General features: G+C 60.3%; 3 protein-coding genes across 5 annotated transcripts; 1 reads left to right on the top strand and 2 right to left on the bottom strand.

Annotated features, from left to right (window-relative positions):
* Positions 1-117: 117 nt before the first annotated feature.
* Positions 118-3,790, top strand: CAMK1 (calcium/calmodulin dependent protein kinase I). Its single transcript, XM_027640877.1, has 12 exons — positions 118-174; positions 619-732; positions 1,465-1,596; positions 1,823-1,897; positions 1,972-2,110; positions 2,210-2,336; positions 2,431-2,506; positions 2,597-2,709; positions 2,821-2,899; positions 2,995-3,082; positions 3,170-3,296; positions 3,374-3,790. Exons 2-12 carry the CDS (start codon positions 647-649, stop codon positions 3,427-3,429), a joined length of 1,098 nt encoding a protein of 365 aa, XP_027496678.1. The 5' UTR covers positions 118-174; positions 619-646; the 3' UTR covers positions 3,430-3,790.
* On the bottom strand, positions 3,737-5,599 carry OGG1 (8-oxoguanine DNA glycosylase). The gene is made up of 7 exons (XM_027640878.1): positions 5,388-5,599; positions 5,030-5,307; positions 4,774-4,953; positions 4,516-4,694; positions 4,303-4,444; positions 4,170-4,219; positions 3,737-4,083 (listed from the first exon to the last, which is right to left on the bottom strand). Exons 1-7 carry the CDS (start codon positions 5,495-5,497, stop codon positions 4,012-4,014), a joined length of 1,011 nt encoding a protein of 336 aa, XP_027496679.1. The 5' UTR covers positions 5,498-5,599; the 3' UTR covers positions 3,737-4,011.
* Positions 5,600-5,799: 200 nt separating this feature from the next.
* BRPF1 (bromodomain and PHD finger containing 1) lies at positions 5,800-18,373 on the bottom strand. Of its 3 annotated transcripts, none has more exons than XM_027640869.1 (13): positions 17,716-18,373; positions 15,890-16,849; positions 13,428-13,584; positions 12,187-12,318; positions 11,712-11,840; positions 10,440-10,752; positions 9,189-9,503; positions 7,799-8,086; positions 7,561-7,708; positions 6,884-7,020; positions 6,673-6,791; positions 6,412-6,566; positions 5,800-6,346 (listed from the first exon to the last, which is right to left on the bottom strand). In XM_027640869.1, the coding sequence occupies exons 1-13, from the start codon at positions 18,309-18,311 to the stop codon at positions 6,142-6,144; spliced, it is 3,654 nt and encodes a 1,217-aa protein (XP_027496670.1). In that variant the 5' UTR covers positions 18,312-18,373; the 3' UTR covers positions 5,800-6,141. The 3 variants fall into 3 exon arrangements, with proteins under 3 accessions (XP_027496670.1, XP_027496671.1, XP_027496672.1); XM_027640870.1 differs by having other exon boundaries at positions 5,800-6,325; XM_027640871.1 differs by having other exon boundaries at positions 5,800-6,325; positions 9,189-9,500.
* Positions 18,374-18,407: the final 34 nt, after the last annotated feature.

The raw sequence follows: 18,407 nt of genomic DNA, 5'->3' as shown, positions 1-18,407 counted from the left end.
CCGGGGGTCCGGCGGGGCCCCCCCGCCCCCCCCCCCCGGCGGCCGAACCGCCCCCTCCCATTGGCGGCGGCCGGGCGCGCGCCCGCCCCCCGCCGTGACGTCAGCGCTGTCCGGCGGCGCCGCGCCGGGAGGAGTCGCCGCTGCTCCGCCGCGGGCCCGGGGCCGGGGCCGTCGGTAAGGGCGGGGCGGGGCGGGGGCGGCGTGCCCGCGGGCGGACACCGTGCCCACGCGCGGCCCCGAGTGGCGGCGGCGGAGCTGCGCGTCACCACCCGCGCTGCGCAGCTCCGGCTCCCACGCGTGTCCCGCCCGGCGCGGCTGTGCCAGCTGGCAGGCGTGGGGAATGGCGGTGGGGACCCCCCCGCGCACTCACGCGTGTGTCTGAGACCTTCCCTCTGCCCGCCCGCCCCGCGCCAGCCCCATGGGCGGGCAACTGGAGGGTGCCTGCCTGTGTCCCCAGTGGGACATCCCGTGCCAAAACTCCCGCACGGGCACAGCTTGTTCCCATGACCCCACGATGACAACCACGTCCCCTTAGCACCCCGTCACCCCCCCCGAGTCCCCACACCATCCCGGCATGCTGACACCCTGTCCCTACCCTGTCTCTCACTCGTGTCACAGGTGGGAGTGGGTGGCCCCACGGGGCACCATGCCGCTGGGGCAGGATGGACCCAGCTGGAAGAAGAGGACCGAGGATATTCGGCGGATCTACGACTTCCGAGATGTCCTGGGCACGTGAGTCGCAGTCTGGGGGACACATCGGTGACAACCGTGATGGGTCTGGCCCCTCCAGCTTTCCCAGACCTGCCGAGTGGAACTGGCTCAAATCCTGGCCTGAGGTGGGGCTGGCACATGAGGGGAGACACTGTATGGCACAGGTGCAGGTGCCATCTCCCACTGGCGTTGGCTGGTTCCTCCTGCTGTGCCACAGCGTGACTGTGCCATGCCCAAGGATGGTCCCCCAGCTGGCAGAGGGGTTTCCACTGGTGCCCACAGCACCGTAAGGCTCTTAGGCTGGATTAGCACGTTAATTATGTCAAGGCTTAGGGTCCTTCGCAGCGTGAACATGCTGCCTGTCACTTCCCCACTTAGGCACTGCCAGCAGCTTTGCCCGGCTACTAACGGGCACCTCAGCCCTTGGGTGACCCTGGGTGCTGCGGGATGGCATGGCACAGGGCTGCCAAAATCCACATGGGGCTCAGCTCCAGCATGGCTCAGCCCCAGCAGCATCACAGCCTTATCCTGTCTAATAGGATGGTGCAGCCATACCGGGAGGGACAAGTGGTGCCAGGCACTCTATTGCTGGCACTCTATTGCTGTCCAGCCATCCCAGCGGATGGCTCCCACTTGCTTTTCTCCTATAAATAGCTGGACTTTCTGCCTGTCGCCATGACAATCGTGGCATGGTGGCACTGACGGCTCTGGCTGGCAGCCCCCCCCGCCCTGCTTATCCCTTAACCCCCCCAGGGGGGCCTTCTCCGAGGTGGTCCTAGCGGAGGAGAAGGTGACACGGAAGCTGGTGGCCATCAAGTGCATCGCCAAGAAGGCGCTGGAGGGGAAGGAGACCAGCATCGAGAACGAGATCGCCGTCCTCCACAAGTAGGGGCTGTCCCAGCACCAGGGTGGGAGTCCCACCCCATGGCACCCCCACGACCCGGCACAGCTCCCCACTGCCAGCACCCATTGCCGCATGTTATTGCCAGTGCCCAAAATAGCCGGCAGCGCGTGATGCCCTGCGGCGCGGAGCCTGGCTGCTCTCTGTCCCGTGGGGGCTGGGGTGGGGGCAGGCTGGAGTCCCCTCATGCCCCTGCACCTCCCCCTGCAGGATCAAGCACCCCAATATTGTGGCCTTGGATGACATCTACGAGAGTGGCACTCACCTCTACCTCATCATGCAGCTGTGAGTGTTGTTGGGGGGCTCCAGAGAGGTCTTGGAGTGGGGACTGTGCTGATGGGTGCTGCCCATCCCTGTAGGGTCTCAGGGGGGGAACTCTTCGACCGCATCGTGGAGAAGGGCTTCTACACCGAGCGGGATGCCAGCGCCCTGATCCGGCAGATCCTCGATGCCGTCAAGTACCTGCATGACATGGGCATTGTCCACCGCGACCTGAAGGTGAGCATTTGGGGGTGAGGGGGACGCATGCAGCACCCTCGTGGTGGTGGCAGGAGGAGAGCCCAGTGTTGCCCTTCCCTGAACCCCCTCTCCTCGCAGCCCGAGAACCTGCTCTATTACAGCATGGACGAGGACTCCAAGATCATGATCAGTGACTTCGGGCTGTCAAAGATCGAGGGCTGTGGCAGTGTCATGTCCACGGCCTGTGGCACCCCTGGCTATGTGGGTGAGTGCCTGCTGTGGGCTGCCACCACCCTGGGTGTGGGGTTGGGGTATCCCCACAGGTTGGGGTCCCCCCTCACCCCTGCCATCCCCCCCAGCCCCTGAGGTGCTGGCACAGAAGCCTTACAGCAAGGCAGTGGATTGCTGGTCCATCGGGGTCATCGCCTACATTCTGTATGTTTCCCCCCTCCCACCCCTTCCTATCCTGGGGGCCTGGCCCCGCAGGGCTGCCTAGGGCCAGCATCCCTCTCCCCCCACCCCCAGGCTCTGCGGTTACCCCCCTTTCTATGATGAGAACGATGCCAAGCTCTTTGAGCAGATCCTGCGGGCCGAGTACGAGTTTGACTCGCCTTACTGGGATGACATCTCGGACTCGGGTGAGCTGAGACCACAAGGGTGGTGAGGGCTGGGAGCCTGGCACAGTGTCTCACAGAACCCAAGGGAATGGTGGGCATAGACACTCACAGCTGCTCAATGCCCTGTCACAGCCAAGGACTTCATCCAACACCTGATGGAGAAGGACCCCAGCAAGCGCTTCACCTGTGAGCAAGCACTGCAGCATCCCTGGTAAGGGGTGACCTGCCACAATCTGCCCCTTCTCTGGCTCACCCCACAGCAGTCATGAGGTAGGGGGGCCCTAGCTGACCCCCATCTCACTTCAGGATCGCTGGGGACACAGCCCTGGACAAGAACATCCACCAGTCAGTGAGCGAGCAGATCAAGAAGAACTTCGCAAAGAGCAAGTGGAAGGTGAGTGGGGGTTGCTGCGGGGTGCTGGGGGACACAGAGATCTCCCAGGCACCCCATGTCAGGTGACAGATACTGTGGGGTTGACAGCAAGCTTTCAACGCCACGGCAGTGGTGAGACACATGAGAAAGCTGCAGTTGGGAACCAGCCAGGACATCCCTGGACAGACAACTCCCACCAGCCCCAGCGAGCGGCTGGTAGGGGGGACCAGCAATGGTGAGCCCTGACCCCCTAATCCCCATCCTGCACCCCTCAGGGCTGCTGCCAGGATCTCACCCTGCTCCTCCCTGCAGGGTCAGACTGTGGGCACCCACCCACAAGCAGAGGTCAGCGCCTCCCTCCAGACTGAGCACGGCCCCACATAGCCACATCCAGGGGGGCCCAGCCCTCCCATGGGCACCATGTGGGGTGGGGGGCCCTACAGTGCAGGAGCAGGGGGGACAGTGTGAGGGCACCCTGCTGTGCTTGCTCTGGGTTTGTGGGGCTGCCCTCATTGCAGGCTCACAGCAGAGATCTGCATCGGGGCAGGGGCACCCCACAGAGCACCCCCAGCTTGGGGCTGTGTCGCAGGCCCCTTCCCACATCCATTCCCTCCCTTCGTCCACGCCTGGCCTGGCACTGTCCCACACCCCCACCCCCAGCATGTTCAAGGAGAATTTTCCAAATGTATGTTTCTATTTTATTGCTTGTAATAAAGGCAAGAGGCCAAAGGTGCTTGGCTCGGCTCTGCCCTGGGGGAGCTGGACACAGCCCTGATTCCCCCCGGCCTCACTGCCCAAAGCAGCGGCTCCCTCCACACACACAGTGGGCAGGGGACAGGCACAGCCCACCTCCCTCTGTCCCAGGCTCGCAGCACGCACAGTGTCCCACTCAAGCCACTCTTCCTCCTTGGGTGTCCCTAGGGGGGCCCATCCCCATGGTGGTCCTGGCTTCAGCTCTCCCAGGCCTGATCCCGGCTGCTGGTCAGCTCCTGGCCCTTGCGGAGGTCAGCACAGAACAGTACCTGGAGGGGAGAGAGATGATGGGGTGGGTATGGCCAGGATAGGGGCAAGGGCTGAGCCCCAAGCTGCCTGGGACAGGGGTACTCACCGCTTGTGCCCAGCCAGCGCGGGGGCCCCACAGCCCCCGAAAAAAATCGCCTGTGGAGAGAGGGTGAGTGCCAGCATGGGGGGGACAGGCACCATCCCTGAGGTCCCATGTCAGGGCCCAGCCCTGCCCTCACCGATCTCCTGGTAGGCCCGGGGGGTCAGGCTCTTGCTGCCCACCGCCATGCCATAGCGCTGCCGTGCAATGTGCCAGACATGGGTGTCCACTGGCACCGCCTCGGCCTTGTCCAGGGACATCAGGCAGACGCAGTCAGCCACCTGCCACCAGCAGCACTGTCAGCCCCTGATGCTGAACCCCATTCCCATCCCACCCCCACCCTGGCACCCACCTTGGCACCTACACCGGGCAGGGCGCACAGCACCTTCCTGGCCTCGGCGTAGGGCGCGGTGCGGAGCTGGCGCAGCCCCTCGGCACCAAGCCCCTGGGCGATGGCCCGCGCACTCCCACTGACAAACTTGGCCCGGTACCCAAAGCCCAGTGCCCGCAGCTGGGCCTCGGCATCAGTGCCTGCGTGGACACAGCACAGGGATGTGGGTGGGCACAGGTGAGGCCATTGTGGGGTGGAAGTGGTGGGGCGACAGCAGACCTGTGAGTGCCGAGAGGGACGGGAAGGCGTGGAACGGCCGGGCGTCGATGCAGCAGAGGTGGCGGCCAAAGGCCTGGCAGAGGCGCTCAATCATGGCAGTGATGCGGGAAATGTGGTTGTTGGAGGTGCAGATGAAGGAGAAGAGGCACTCGACGGGGTCCTGCCGCAGTACCCGCACCCCTGCAGGCAGGACACAGTGAGGGGATGCCGGGCAGGTGCTGTGGCCATCTCTTGTGGCCCCATGGAGCAGCCTCACCTGGGAAGTCCTCGGCCACCTTGCGGAAGAGGGGGTCGGCCGCCTCCCACTCACGATACAGGGCCGACAGACCCACGTCCAGCTGGAAGTAGTCGCGCAGGATCCGGTCTGTCTCCGCACCGTCCAGCTTGGCTGCTTTGGCGGGGCACCGACCCCGTTCCTTGTGCTCATCCTCCTCGCCGTACACCGTGTACCAGAGCCGGTCCCGGTCCTGCCGCAGTGTCCAGACGCGGCCCTCCAGCACGCCTGTCCAGGCCCCCGGGCTGCTCTCCCACCACCTGCCGCACACGGGCACGTCGGGGCGGGCCCGGGCGCGCAGGGCCGGGCCGGGGGGCGCGGGACCCCCGTGCTGGCTCACCGGAAGCTCTGTCCCGAGGACAGCACCAGGTCCAGGCGCAGCTCGGCCAGCGGGCACGGCAGGCAGCGCCACAGCGACGGGTAGGCGGACGGGGCGTCCCGCAGCTTCATGGGGGTCGGGGGGCGGCTGCGCGCCCCTGCCCGCGGGGGCGGCGGGGTCAGGCACTGCGCGGCGCTGAGCCCCACGCCGCCCCAGCCTGGCCCGGCCCCGCACCTCCTCACCGCTGCCCGGCCCGCGCCCCCGGCCCCGCAGCGGCCCCGTCGCTCCCCAGCACAGACAAACCCCGCGCGGGCGGAGCTCCCGCCGCTCCCCGCCCCGGTTTCCGCCCGCCGACGGAAGCGCGGCCGACGGCGCCACACGTGTTCCCCCCTCTCCCGCCCCGCCCGCAGCGGCCGCGGCTCCGCAGCGGAGGTTTATTTTCTAAGAATCAATAGATTTTTCTTCCTTCAAAATAAATACAAACAACGTCCAAGCGCGGGGCCGGCCGGGGGGGCTGGGCCCGGGGGTTGGGGGCAGCACAGGGGGTTGGGGGCGCGGAGGCCGCCCTGGGGCACGGCGGCGGCCAGAACAGCATCCCGAGGAGCGGCAGGCTGGAGGGAGCGGGCACCGGGAATGGGAGAGTGGGGAGGGCGCGGGGGGGCCGGCCCCACCCCTCCCGGTTCCCTATCCCCCAGTGGGTGCAGGCCAGCTGCACGGGGGTCCCCGAGCCCCGTTTGCCCTGAGATTCGGCGGGGGAGCGGCCGGCGGGGCCGGCTCAGTCGCTCTCGCTGGAGTCACTGCTCTGCTCGCCCTGCACCTTGTTGCGGTGCTGCATGGCGCGGTGGTAGGCGATCTGCACCGACTTGCGGATGTTGGACTTGCGGCCCTCCAGCATCTTCTCCTTGTCCAGGTCCTGGTTCACCCCCAGAGGCACCAGCTTCGTCCGGGGCAACCACTGCCTGCAGGGAGCAGGGGGCCACCTCGTTTGAGGGTTACAATCGTCTCCGGACACCCCCCCCCAAAGCCCCCGGCGCCCCGGCCTTACCAAGTGCGCTTGTTATCAAAGAAGAGGACAAGGTAGAGGTGCTCGCGTGCTTCCTGAGTCATCTGCTCCCCCAGCTTCAGCACCTCCAAGGGGGGCACGGGGATGGGGACACCATGGTGGAACATGCCTTCCCGCGGCATCTTGGGATCAATGATCTGCCAAAAGAGCAGGGGAAGGCTGAGAGGGGAACGGGGACCCCAAGAGCCAGTCTGCAGGAAGGGGACATGGATTTTGGACGCCCCGATGATGGGCAGTACTCACCAGTGCTGGATAGGAGGGGTACCCCCGGCACTTGGCCCACACCAGATCCAGGGCGTCCAGGGAGGAATCTTCATCCTCAGAGAGCCACCCCGCGCCGCGCCCCATGCCCTTGCGCACCACTGTGCCAGAGGAGAGGGGAGAGAGGGGTCAGCTGCGTCCCCCCAGGTGACGATGCCAGCCAGACGTGTGGCTGCACAGCCACAGTACTTACTGCCATGTCCCACGCCTCGTCCAGTGCCCACAGAGTAGGACTCATTCTCCGTCCCCGACGTGTCCTCACTGCTGTCTTCCGGGAAGTTCACTCGGGAGAAGGAAGGTTTCCCTCTGCCCTGCTTGGAGGGTGTTGTGCTGCGGAGACAGGGAGCAGAGCCATCAGTAGGAGTCATGTTAAACTTTCAGAAATTGCTTCTGGGAGGGCCAGCCTGGTGGGACACCAGGGCTTGTGGGCTCCAGCTGCTGGCCTCGGCACTGGGAAGGACTTGGCAGGGGTACCAGGCAGAAAGGTGGGATGGTGCTTCTGCCACGGTGCCAGCCAGACCCCCACCCAGTTTCACGCAGGAGGATGTGCACTGATCAGAATTAGAAGCACAGACAGGAACCTGATGGTGCTGGCAGCTGCAAGGGCAGTGACAGAGCAGCTGCTGTGCCAAGAGGGAATTCCCCAGTTCATGCTCCTTGCTAGCCCTTCGGTGCACAATCACACCTTTAGGTTTTAAATTAAAAAAGATACAAACCCTGCAGATTTCTAGGGATTAGCTGGGAGCAGCAGGAGGGTGAAAGAGACATAGACCATGAAATGGGCTCCTCATCCAGCAACTCGAGGCCAAGAGCCACCCACTGACACCCCGAGCAGCACCAGTGTCTCCAGAGCTGGGCCAGGGACAGTACCTGGTGCGGTCTGAGGCAGCACTGCTGCTGCTGCTGCTGCTGGACTCTGAGTCGGAGCTGCTCCGAGGAAGATTGCAGTCGTTGCGGTACACCAGGAAGCTTTTCTTCACAGGCTGGTTCCCACTGCTGAAACCGTTGGCTGGCAAGTCTGCAAAACACCCCATGAGAAGAGCGTTACCACTGCGCCAGCCCCTGCCACGCGCTGCCAGCGGGGCCACGGCTGCCCGGCTGCACCCACCCATGGGAGTGTCCTCCGCAGACTTGTCACTGTCACTGTCCGAGCTGGAGCTGGGCCGTGGGCTCCGCCCTCGCTTCCTCTGCCGCTGGGAGGACCCCATTATTGGGAGCTGGGGGGGCCCAATGGGGCTGTTCCCGTGCCCAGGAGTGATCTGGCTGTCTCGATTCTTTGGAGGGCGTCCCGGACGTTTTGGGGGCCCTGCAGTTTTAGGGTTCTTCTTGGAGAAGAGCACTGAGGTCCTCCTGCCAACTTCATGTGCTGGGGTGGAAGAAGAATTGGGACCCAGACCTGGAAGAGGAAGAAGGTGTCAGCTCTAGCCCTGCTGGCAGGAACTGCGTGGCAGTGGTGTCAAGAAACAGCTTCATTTCTTGAGAACATTATTTTGGAAGATCCTCCATCCCAAGTGCTGCCACACCTGCAACTTCAGAGTCAAACTTTCCAGTCTGCTGACAGTAAAAGCTAGACAGAGACATCAAAGAAGGGCCTGAAAGACAAAGGTCCCTGCTTGCAGAAGAGCCTGCTTTTCCTGGTGATTAGTGGACAGGACTGGGATGCAGAGGTGGCAAACCCCTAGTGACACCTGGCAGCTCTGCCTGGAGCTTCTTCTGTGTCCCCACAGACCCCATCTCAACATCTCTGTCCAGGGAGCTGGTACCTGGCCTGTGTTTGAATCCCAACCCAAGAGAGCATTTGGAGCTCGGCAGTCAGTACCATTGCAACTCCCTCTTGTGCCCCCAGGCAGGAAGGGACGCTGAAGGCAGTCTGCTCCATAATGCCCCTAGAGAACCCCACAGCATGGCTGAGCTGGCAGGGCCTGGCAGGACGAAAAAATCCATCTCATGCCCGACATCACACAGCTGGAACTCTCAGTCTCTGGGACAACATCCAGTTCCTTGATTGACCAGGAGACAAGCTCACCAGGTGAGCACTGACTGTGCTGTGAACACCAGCAATCTGCCAACCCTCCCCAGGGGCAAACACACACTAGGCTGCAGCTGTTCCAGACATTGAATGTGGTCTCCTTCAGCTGCCAATCCCCCCTGCTTGGCTGGCATGGCTCACTATAAACTACTCAGTGTGTGCCATCCTCAGAGGGGCACACTGGGAGGGAGCCCAGGGAGGCATGACATCATACTCTGTACCCACCTCTTTGGGAGAGATTACAGGAAATGAATCCCTGCACGGGAATGGGAGATAAGGGACCATCCTGCAAGAGGCCACCTGCCCCACTCACACAGAGAAGTGAAGAGTGAGGTGTGTGTGGGGAGCTGCGCACACAGCCCTCCAGCCTCAGGATGCACCTGGCAGGGCAGCTGCTCCCCAGCCAAGCCAGTCCAGAGGCAGCTCTCCACCGCTCCCTGAACTGGCAGTGTTTTGGAAGGAGCATTACCTTTGCCAGTCTCCTGGCTGCTGCTCTCCTCTGCAGCACTGTCTGTCTGCAGGTCCTTCTCACAGGGGTTGTGGGACTGCATGACTCCCCTGGCAGAGGAGCTGTGCCGCTCCAGCCCGTCCCGGCCCAGGTCCCGCGGGTGCGCGAGCTTCCGCCGGAGGACTGTGATCTCCTTTTTGATCATCTTGGCCCGGCGGGACCGTCCTATGCTCTGCTTGCCCGCGTTGACCTCATCCAGCCGCTCCAGCAGGATCTTCAGCTGCTCCTCCAAAGGCAGGTGCTTCTGATTCTCCGAGAGCAGCAGCCGCACATCTTCTGGGGGAACAAAGAGGAGCAGATGGATGAAAGAAATCGGGAACTCATTGGAGCTCCTCTACATGAAAGGGCATTGGGCAATCCAGGTTCCCTGCAGAAGGGAAGTAGCTGACATGGCATCAAACACCTGTGAACCCTTTAGGGAAGATACCCTAAAAGAGCGTTTTCCCTGAGAGGGGGAAAACCAGCTAGTTGGGACCATTGGGGAAAGCAGGCTGATCAGCAGTATGGAGGATACCAGGGTTCCCATTGGCTGGAGAAAGGACACAACAGGAAAAAAAAAAGGGAACTGTAACAGGAAAAAACAGAAGTCAAAAGGATCCTGAAGCATTACAGAGCAGGGAAGTTCCCCTGTCTGAGCCTGTCTTGTGCTGAAGCAGGGACATGGGGAACCTAAAACGCCCCTTCTCTGACAATATGTTCTTGGTGGTGCTCCCCAATGCCCAGAGACAAGCAGCACTACAACCACAGAGTATGGGGTATCTGGAGCAGTGTGGCAGCCAGCAAAGCCGACAGCTAGGAAGGGAGGGGGAATACACAGCTCTGACCAGGGGGAGTTCATCCTTCTAGCCAGGCAGCACAGCAAGAGCCTCAGCAGCTCACAACCAGTGCTGGGGATGGGGCGAGTGACTGTACCCTGACATGGGCCAGAGAGGCCACATCCTGGGCAGACCCCTGCTCTGACCAACAGGAGGACAAGGGACCAAGGGACTGGCAGGACACATAGACAAACTATTGCCTAGAACCAACCTAAGAGAGCCAAGAGGTACCTGGCTAGCAAAGTCTCCATCTCTCCAGGAAGTGGGGACACACAGCCCAGCATGCAACTGAACTTCCCATGGGAGGCAGCTCAAACAGACTCTTGGGTGCCCTGACTCTGCCCTGGCTTTACCTCCGAGTAGCCCTCGTACCCTGGGACAGGGGACAAGTACCCACCATCCTCAATGTCTTGGATCTGAGCCTCTTCCACCGTTACGCAGTGGGGGAAGTGCATGCCTGTCTCGAAGTCAATGCCCATCTTCTCAGCCTGCCGGCGAGCCTGCCGGAGCACGGCGCCTCCCTGCTCCCGCAGACGGATGGCTGCCCGGTAGAAGATTGTGTCTTTGGCATTGTATTTCAAACAGTTGTTGATGATCAGGTTGAAATCCTCCTCAAAGTCATCGAAATTCAGATAACGATAGGCTTCCAGGTTTTGTTTCATTGTCTGAAAATCCATTGGCTTCTTGATGTGATCCAAGTAGTCCGGGACCTGCATGAGGAGAGAGCCAGAGCTGAAGGCCCAGGAGACAGTTAGCAGTACCTGCTCCAAGAAAACAGTTGTTAGAGGAATCAGGTATCGCTTCCTGTGCTCTGCCCAAATGCACATCGGGGAATGCCATCTGCTTTTGCAGCTTGAGGAACAGTAACGCCTCCGGATTAGGGAGCCCATGTGCTGTCTCAACCTGTGGATACACACTCTGAAGCGTTTTTACAGGTCCAGCACAGATGGCAGCACCCTGTCCTCTCCTCCTGCCTGCAGGCAGCTGGGATCCAGTATGCTGGTGTTCCGTGGGGATGGAGCTGTAAGCGCAGCCCCTGGGAGTGAGGGTGAGTGCAGACAGGAAAAAAAGAGCCGTCCAGGTGGCAGCACTGGCTGCAGGTGGGGCACAGCCTTCCTCCCCGTTCTGCTGAGACGCCTCTGTGCTGACCCACTGCCAGCGCTGTGCAGAGCCAGCATGGCCCTTCCCTACGTCCCCAGGCCGGAACTTGATGAATCTCAGGAATCATCTCCCCTGCCCACAGCAGTGACAGTTTGGGGGTAAAACCCATCCCTGTGCTGAGTCAGTCACCTGGCAGAGGCCTTCACAAGAGGACAGGTAAGAGCATGCCAACTGACAAGGGCTGGCATTTTGCCTTTCCCAGTGGGAATCCCCAACTGCTCACAGATCCCAGGGTGTCACCAGTAACACACACAGAGGAAGAGCCAAGTGCTGTGCTCCCAGCCAGCACCGGCTTGGCTGTTCTGCATTTGGCTCATCCAGGAGGAGCATTGCTGCACACCCCCCTAGGGTGAGTGAAGGGTGCTAGGATGTGTGAGCCAGCACCAAGCTGCTCAGGGAGCTTCTGGACCAGAACACACCCTGGGCAGCCCTTGGCACGAGCAAGGGACAAGTTTGAGTGAAGCAGAAATCTGGGGGAGAGGGTTCTTACTTCGTAGATTTCTGTTACCTCAGACAGAGGGACCGGCTCGCTGAAGATGTTGCCTGTGTCTTTCTCCTGCAGCTGCTCAAGTGTCTTGCGGAGGAGGATGAGGAAGGGGGTCAGCTGCATTTCCAGTGCCACCTGCTGGACTTTGATCTGAAACAGAGGAACAGAGCGGGGCTGAGCCCCTGCCCCCACCCAGACAGAGGGAACTGTCCCCAGGGAGCAGCGGTGCAGCCCTGCAGGACAGCAACCCCTCTCCTCTTCTCACTGAGGGGCAGGGACTGCCCCTCACCCCCATCTCTGGGGATTGGAGGTGTAACACCAGCTCCAGCACCTGCGTGTCCCACCTGCACCTTGCAGAGCAGCCACCTTTGCTCAGAGCCGCTGGGACAGGGCACAGCACGGGCAAGGGGACCCTGGCACACACCTACAGCACTCTAAGGAGCCCCTACTCACACCCACCCCAACGGCTCCCCAAGGAGGGGCAAACAATCGTTACCGTCTCTCTCTTGAGCTTCTCCCGCTTGCGTATCAGCTCCACCAGCAAGCGCGCGCGCTCGAGGTCATGGCGGAGGCGCTGCCATGACTTCAGCTGCTCCTTCAGGGCCCAGTTCTTATCCTCAGTGTCTCTCTGCAGGAACATCAGAGACCATGAGCTGATAAGAGATGTGCTCCCATCTCCACCTTCCTGACCATGTGCTGGGGATCTTCCATGGCAAAGGGAACCAGCCTGACCCTGTTGGTTCAGCAAAGGTCCCGGTTCCCTTGCTGTAACCTAGGCAAGTGACTCAGGAACAGTCTCACCAGAGCTAAATACCTGCCCCTTGGTCACCACAGCCCTTAGGATGCCAAAAAGCCACACCCCGAGCCTCTGGAAATACTCTTCCTAACATGACCGATTGCCTGCAGCTGCCCAAGAGGTCTGTGCTGCTGCTCAGAGATCCAGCAAAGTGCAATAGGGCAAAAAAGGAACACAGCTCTGTTTGATTATACTTCTGGAGCACCAAATAAACAACAAATATTTATCTTCCTGTAGCCAAAGATGAGCAGAAGCAGTCTCAACTCTTCTCCAGAAAAAAAAAAAGAGAGGGGCCAAAGAAGGAGAAACCCCTGCCCAGTCACAGTCATCAAAGGGCTCAGAAAGAAAGATGTAGAGCTCAGAAGGGGAGCCAGAAGAAAAATCTTCCTCTCTGGCACCAGAGGCTTCACATCTGTGAATTGCTGACTATGGGCTGAGGCAGACACTGGGCTGGAAGCAGCACCCAGAGGGAGTGCTTCTGGAGTGGTATCAGAAACTGTGAGTGAAGCCTTGGTTCCTTAGAGACTGCTTCTGAGATCCCCAGCCATCTCTCTCAATGCTGGCTGACACAGCAGCCTCATACTAGAGCCATTTCTGACAGGTCTGCCATTGCCACCGGCCAAATGCAGGCACGAGAAAGGAGCTACCTTCTGTGTGGCAGCCGGAGAGCGCAGGATTCCCTCCCCGTGGCAGGCTGCCAGCAGCCTCACTGTCTGGCAATTCTCTGAATGCTGAGAGCGAAGGAGAAGGTGAAGCAGCAAAAGCAGCTGGGGCTGCCCTTTCCTCACCTGAGAGCTCAACACCCCTGACCCCCCTTCTGCACCTGCAGGCACCACATGCAGCAAAGGCTCCGAGCCCGCAGCTCCGAAGGTGAAGGAAGCACACGCACAGCCAGGGTTCCCTGCAGCCCCACAACAAGCCCCAAAACAAGCAGCCCTTACCTGGTCGCAGTTCCTCTGTGACTGCAAGTGCGTCTGAAGGCGGCGGAGCAGGGGGACACCATTGCGGGACTGTCTCTTTAGGGTCCAGTAGCTGTGCAGCCTCTGCATGAACTGGCTCTTCCTCTGGATGGTTAAACGGTTTGTAATCTTACTGAGCCTGAGGAAAGGAGAGGAACCACAGAGCCCATCAACACGGCAAGCCTGGATGCTACAGGAGAAGCCCTGGCTGGGGGCAGCTAAGAGCAGCTCCTCAGAAAGAGAACACCCTTTCCCATGGCAGGAATTTCTGTGACACCAAGTCACACAGAGTAAACACAAGAGAGGATGCCAGGAAACATCCAGCCTTGCCTCTCCATAACAGACTTCTCCTTTCTATCTCCTGTCAACTTTTGGGGAAAGCCTAAGGCAGGCTGAGCCAGGTCGGGCTACAATACAGCCAAATCAGGGGCTGGAACCTTTAACAGCTCCCACAGTCCCTGAGACTGCAAGTGTTACGGTCCTACCCCAAAACCATTATTTATTTGTCTGAGGGTTGCTAGCCATGACAAAGGGCCTGGCCAAATGTTACCAGAGAAACTCAACCCTGGCAAAGCATGAGGAGGAAGCAGGTGGCATGAGCACAACAGAGTTCCCATCCAAGACTACCCTAAACAGCCCAAAACACCACAAAAGGGATTTCTTACTCCCCACAACAGCAGAAAGTCTGGAGGGGCCGGGACAACCTCATTCAGCAAAGTCAGACAGAGATGCCCTGCTAGCACGGAGGCGAAGGGACAAACCCCCAGCATCTCCCTGTCTCACAGGGACAGCTCTTCCCATGGGATGATCCAACCTGCATCAGCCTCAGGTGAAGAGACTGGGGATGGCAGCCTCATGTGCCATCACCAGCCAAGCACAGCTCCCACAGGAAGACATCTGGCATTCTGGCAACAGCCCTTGAAGAATAATTAATCCCAACAGGAAGGCCTGGGGAGAGGTTAACAGCTTCTAGCTCAGTGTGGGTTTCACTGTGAGCTCGATAGCAGCAAGAGTCTATAAACTGCCTGCCAATGTGTCCACAAATAGGAAAAGAGACCCTGGCTATGGAGCAAGCCCCGAGTGAGCAAAAACATAACGCTGGGACACAAACAGACCATGGCGAAAAGCCAGCAGCCTTGTGGCAGAGACCTGCCTCCTCAGGTCACCAGAACATTGCCCAGAGAACACAGCCCACGTGTGCTCCCCGCTGACTGCAGAGGAGATAGTCTTGAGGATCCGAGGGCTGGATGGTGTCCTGTGGAGAGGAGGAGAGCTCAGCAGCTCAGGGGGTGGCTCAGCTCCTGCCATGGGGAGGAGGATTTTTCAGCAGCTCAGGAGGCGGTTCAACCACCATGATGACAAACACTTCTGTGCCAAACCTGCACTTCAACCGTGTGATGCCTGCTGCAGGGTGACAATGAGATCCAAAAACACCCTAAGATGCCCTGATGTGCTTTTACATGCTGCTGAGGACACTCAGAGTTATAAACTACACTGACAAAATCTGGCAAGGCTCTTAAATGCTCTTGTTTCAGGATTTGTAAGCCAGCCCAACAATCCAACCAGAGCAAGACACACAGCAGTTACACCTGTAACAACAGGGTGTTTGCACCCCTGTGGGCCCACAGGGTTGTGATGTGACAGAAACACAACCCCTGGCAAAGCTTCAAGTACCTTTCCAACAGCCCTTGTGCTGTGGAGCCAGCCTTGGGACCACTGTGCCCCTTGGCAGGCAGGAGTCCTGGTGCTCTCCAGCCACCCCTCCTCGCAGGCAGCCATGCAGAGGCTTTCAGCATCCACAGCTGCACAGCCCTGCTCCAACAGGCAGCCCCGAGTAGACACAGCTGTTGCTGCACCTGGCACAAAACACTAAGGAAGCCCAGCAAGGGGTACACGGCTGCTGGGATGCATGAACTGTGCTCAGCAGGGCACTGGGATCCCAATCCCAGACCTCTCCGCTCCAGAGCCAAAACAACACCTGGGATTAGCCCGTTTCCCAGGCCTGAGTTGTTCCCGCACTTCTGTCATTTGCCTGGCACAGCCTCGGGAGAAAACAGACTTCAGCAGAAAGGAGAGCAGTCCCCTCCTCGCTGCCTGATTTACTCCAGTGCCTGAGGTCAGCACAACAGGAAAGGAGTGCTGGGAACCTCCAGCTGCTTCCTGACACATCTGGCCAACTTCACTCTCTGCTGTTAAACTAATAGCAGCTATTTCCTGCCCCACCAAGGGCCCAGACACCTTTGTGGGGTAGCGCATCGCACAGCCCTGCCTCTCTGCAGGACTCCCAGAGGAAACCACCACAGCCCTCTGTAACAATGAAGTGAGAAACACCTGTGCAAAAAGCTAAGGAGAGGAATAGGGTAATGTCTACATGGAAAGCAGGACAGGAGGCAGGGAGAAAAGGAGAAATCTCTCCCCAGTCCAAGGAGGGCGGTGGGTCGTACCTGTGAGGGGGGATGCAGGGCACGGAGACCACGGGCGCTGCAGCCCGTTTCTCTGCCAGAATCTTCCGTGCCTTCTTCATCTTGATCCTAGACTTGGCCTTCGCTTTTTTGACTTTCTCAGAGCTCCAGCCCTTTCCCTCCTCTTCCTCCTCCTCCTCCTCCTCTTCCCCCTCACTGTGGGAGAGGGCGGGAAGCCTGCGCACAGAGCCCGGCGGTGTGTGGATGTCGCAGTAGGCGGTTTTGCGCACGCTGAAGGAGGTACCATTGGCACCTGTCTCCCGGACGGGCTCCATCTTCATGTACAGCCCGGCCTGCTGGGCGCAGGTGACGTGGAAGGCAGTGTAGCAGTTGGCTTTGTGACACTGGATGCAAGCCCCGGAGCCGCGCTGCTTGCAAATGTAACAGGTCAGCTTCCAGCGCGCGGGCGGGATGTGCTCTATGCTGTCAATGGGCTCCAGGAAGACGGTGTTGGCAAAGCACACCTCCGGGATCCAGAGGGCACAGACCACGTGTGCCCAGCGCCCATCGTCCGTCTGCTTGAAAGCCCCCCCCTTGTTCGGGCAGAGGGCGCAGTCCACAGCGCGCGAGGGTGACTGCAGGCACCGTCTGCAGAGCCACTGTCCCTCGGGGATGTAGGGCACCCCGTAGCACTCCTGGTGCACAGCCAGGTTGCACATGTCGCAGAAGAGGATGACGTTGCTGTTCTGACACTCCCCATCGTTGCAGATGCAGCAGACGGCGTCCTCGTCCACCAAGGCGTTCGGGTCCCCCTTGTTGTGGCTCTCGAAGTACGACTCCTTTTCCAGTCGGTCCATCAGGTACTCAAAGATCTCCTGGGGAATAGGACTCACACCTTCATTCTTCCGCCGCTCATTCATGATGTCCAGCCAGATGTAATCCTCCTCATCCATGTCATACTCCACCTCCTCATCCAGCTCCTCTGCCGACTTCTCGATGTACCTGGAAGGACAGCACGGGAGAGTGAGGGCATGTTTGGCACAGCTGGAGCTGCTGAAGCCCAACTCCAGGGTTTGGCTGTGGCTGAGGGAACATTTTAATACTCCAGCCAAGCCATAAGTCAAAATAAAGAAACAAGGACAAGGCAGGAATGTGCAGAAGTGCTGCTGCACCCTGAGCACCACAGCGGCACAGCGGCACCTTGCAGACAAAATAACACTGGTCTAAGGAGCAAGGTCAGGCCTTGGAGACTTGTCAGCGCAAGGCAGGGGCCTGCACAAGCCACCCAGAAGGTGCCGGTTCTCTGGAGACAGCAGCCTCATGACCAAGACATGATAACCAGGCAAGGACGCATCACGTTTTGTTAATTCTGGAGAGGGGGCTGTGTTAACTCCTGCTTGAGGTATTACCTTGGGCAACTGCACTGACCAAACCTCTCACAGAAAACTGTAGGACAAAAATTAAGAATTAAGCCCACAAATAGATCTACAGGTACACCTTGGTGCTGAGGGGCTCTGGAGCTCTCCCAGCATATCTCCAAAGAGCAGAACACGAGGCAAAAGGACACATTTGGGTTTTGTTATGACTGTACACGCTGTTCCAGCAAGGAAAGAGCACAGCAATCAAACTGCTGGCAGTGACCTAAGCAGCAACTGAGAGCTCTGTAGACACACAGACCCCTCAGAACTGGGAGGTGATGCCAGGCAGAGCCCCAAGAGCCTGAAGCCATGGGACAGCAAGCTCCAAGGGACCTGGGATAGGCCATCAGAGGCCATGGGCAAGCCGCCTGCACAGAGCTGGGCCAACTCTACCTCCAGACCCAGGGCACAAGCCTGGGAGCCTCCTCACACCCCAGCCACGGGCAATACCTGTAGTATGAGGTGGGACGAGGTGGGGCATCGGGGGTGTCCTGCTCCAGCTCTCGGTACACCACCTCGGGCAGCTTGGGGGTGGTGCTGGCCGAGGCATTGTGGTGATGGTGGTTGGAGTCCTTGCGCTTCTCCTTGTTCTTGTGCTTGCCAGATTTGGGAGGGACGCTCTGCGTCTCCGTGTTCTCCTTATTGCTCCCGTTCTCAGGCACCTCCTCGGGAACGTCCTCGTCCTCGGACACCACGTCGAGGTTATCGAAGATGCTGATGCGGTGGACGCGGCCGTGCAGGTCCACCTCCACCATGCGCTGGGCCTGGGCGTAGGTCATCACCTCTCGGCCGGGCGACTGGGAGGTCTCGGAGGGGCTGGGCGACTGCTTGTTGGCGGAGCGGGCCTGGCGCCCCTTCTTCTTGTGCTTGCGCAGGGGGGTGTGCTGGGGCGGGGGCGGGTTGTCGTGGTCATAGTGGTAGAGGTGGTACTCGATCCCGCTGTAGCTCTTGTAGATCTTGCGGCAGGTGCCCACCGGGCACTCGTAGGGCGGCTTGGTGGCCCGCAGGTTGTGGCAGAAGGTCTTCACGTCGAAGTCTACGCCCATGGCGGGGCCGCGGGGGGCCGAGGCCGGGCCGGGCCGGGCCGGGCCGGGCCCCCGCCCCGCCGCCCCCTACCCGGGCCCCGGCCGCCCTGCCCTGGC

This window comes from Corapipo altera, unplaced genomic scaffold, assembly GCF_003945725.1.
Source record: "Corapipo altera isolate COAL_440 unplaced genomic scaffold, ASM394572v1 55, whole genome shotgun sequence".
In the NCBI taxonomy this organism is placed as follows: domain Eukaryota; kingdom Metazoa; phylum Chordata; class Aves; order Passeriformes; family Pipridae; genus Corapipo; species Corapipo altera.
The sequence above is the reverse complement of the archived record's forward strand: the minus strand, read 5'-3'. Positions and strand labels throughout refer to the sequence as shown.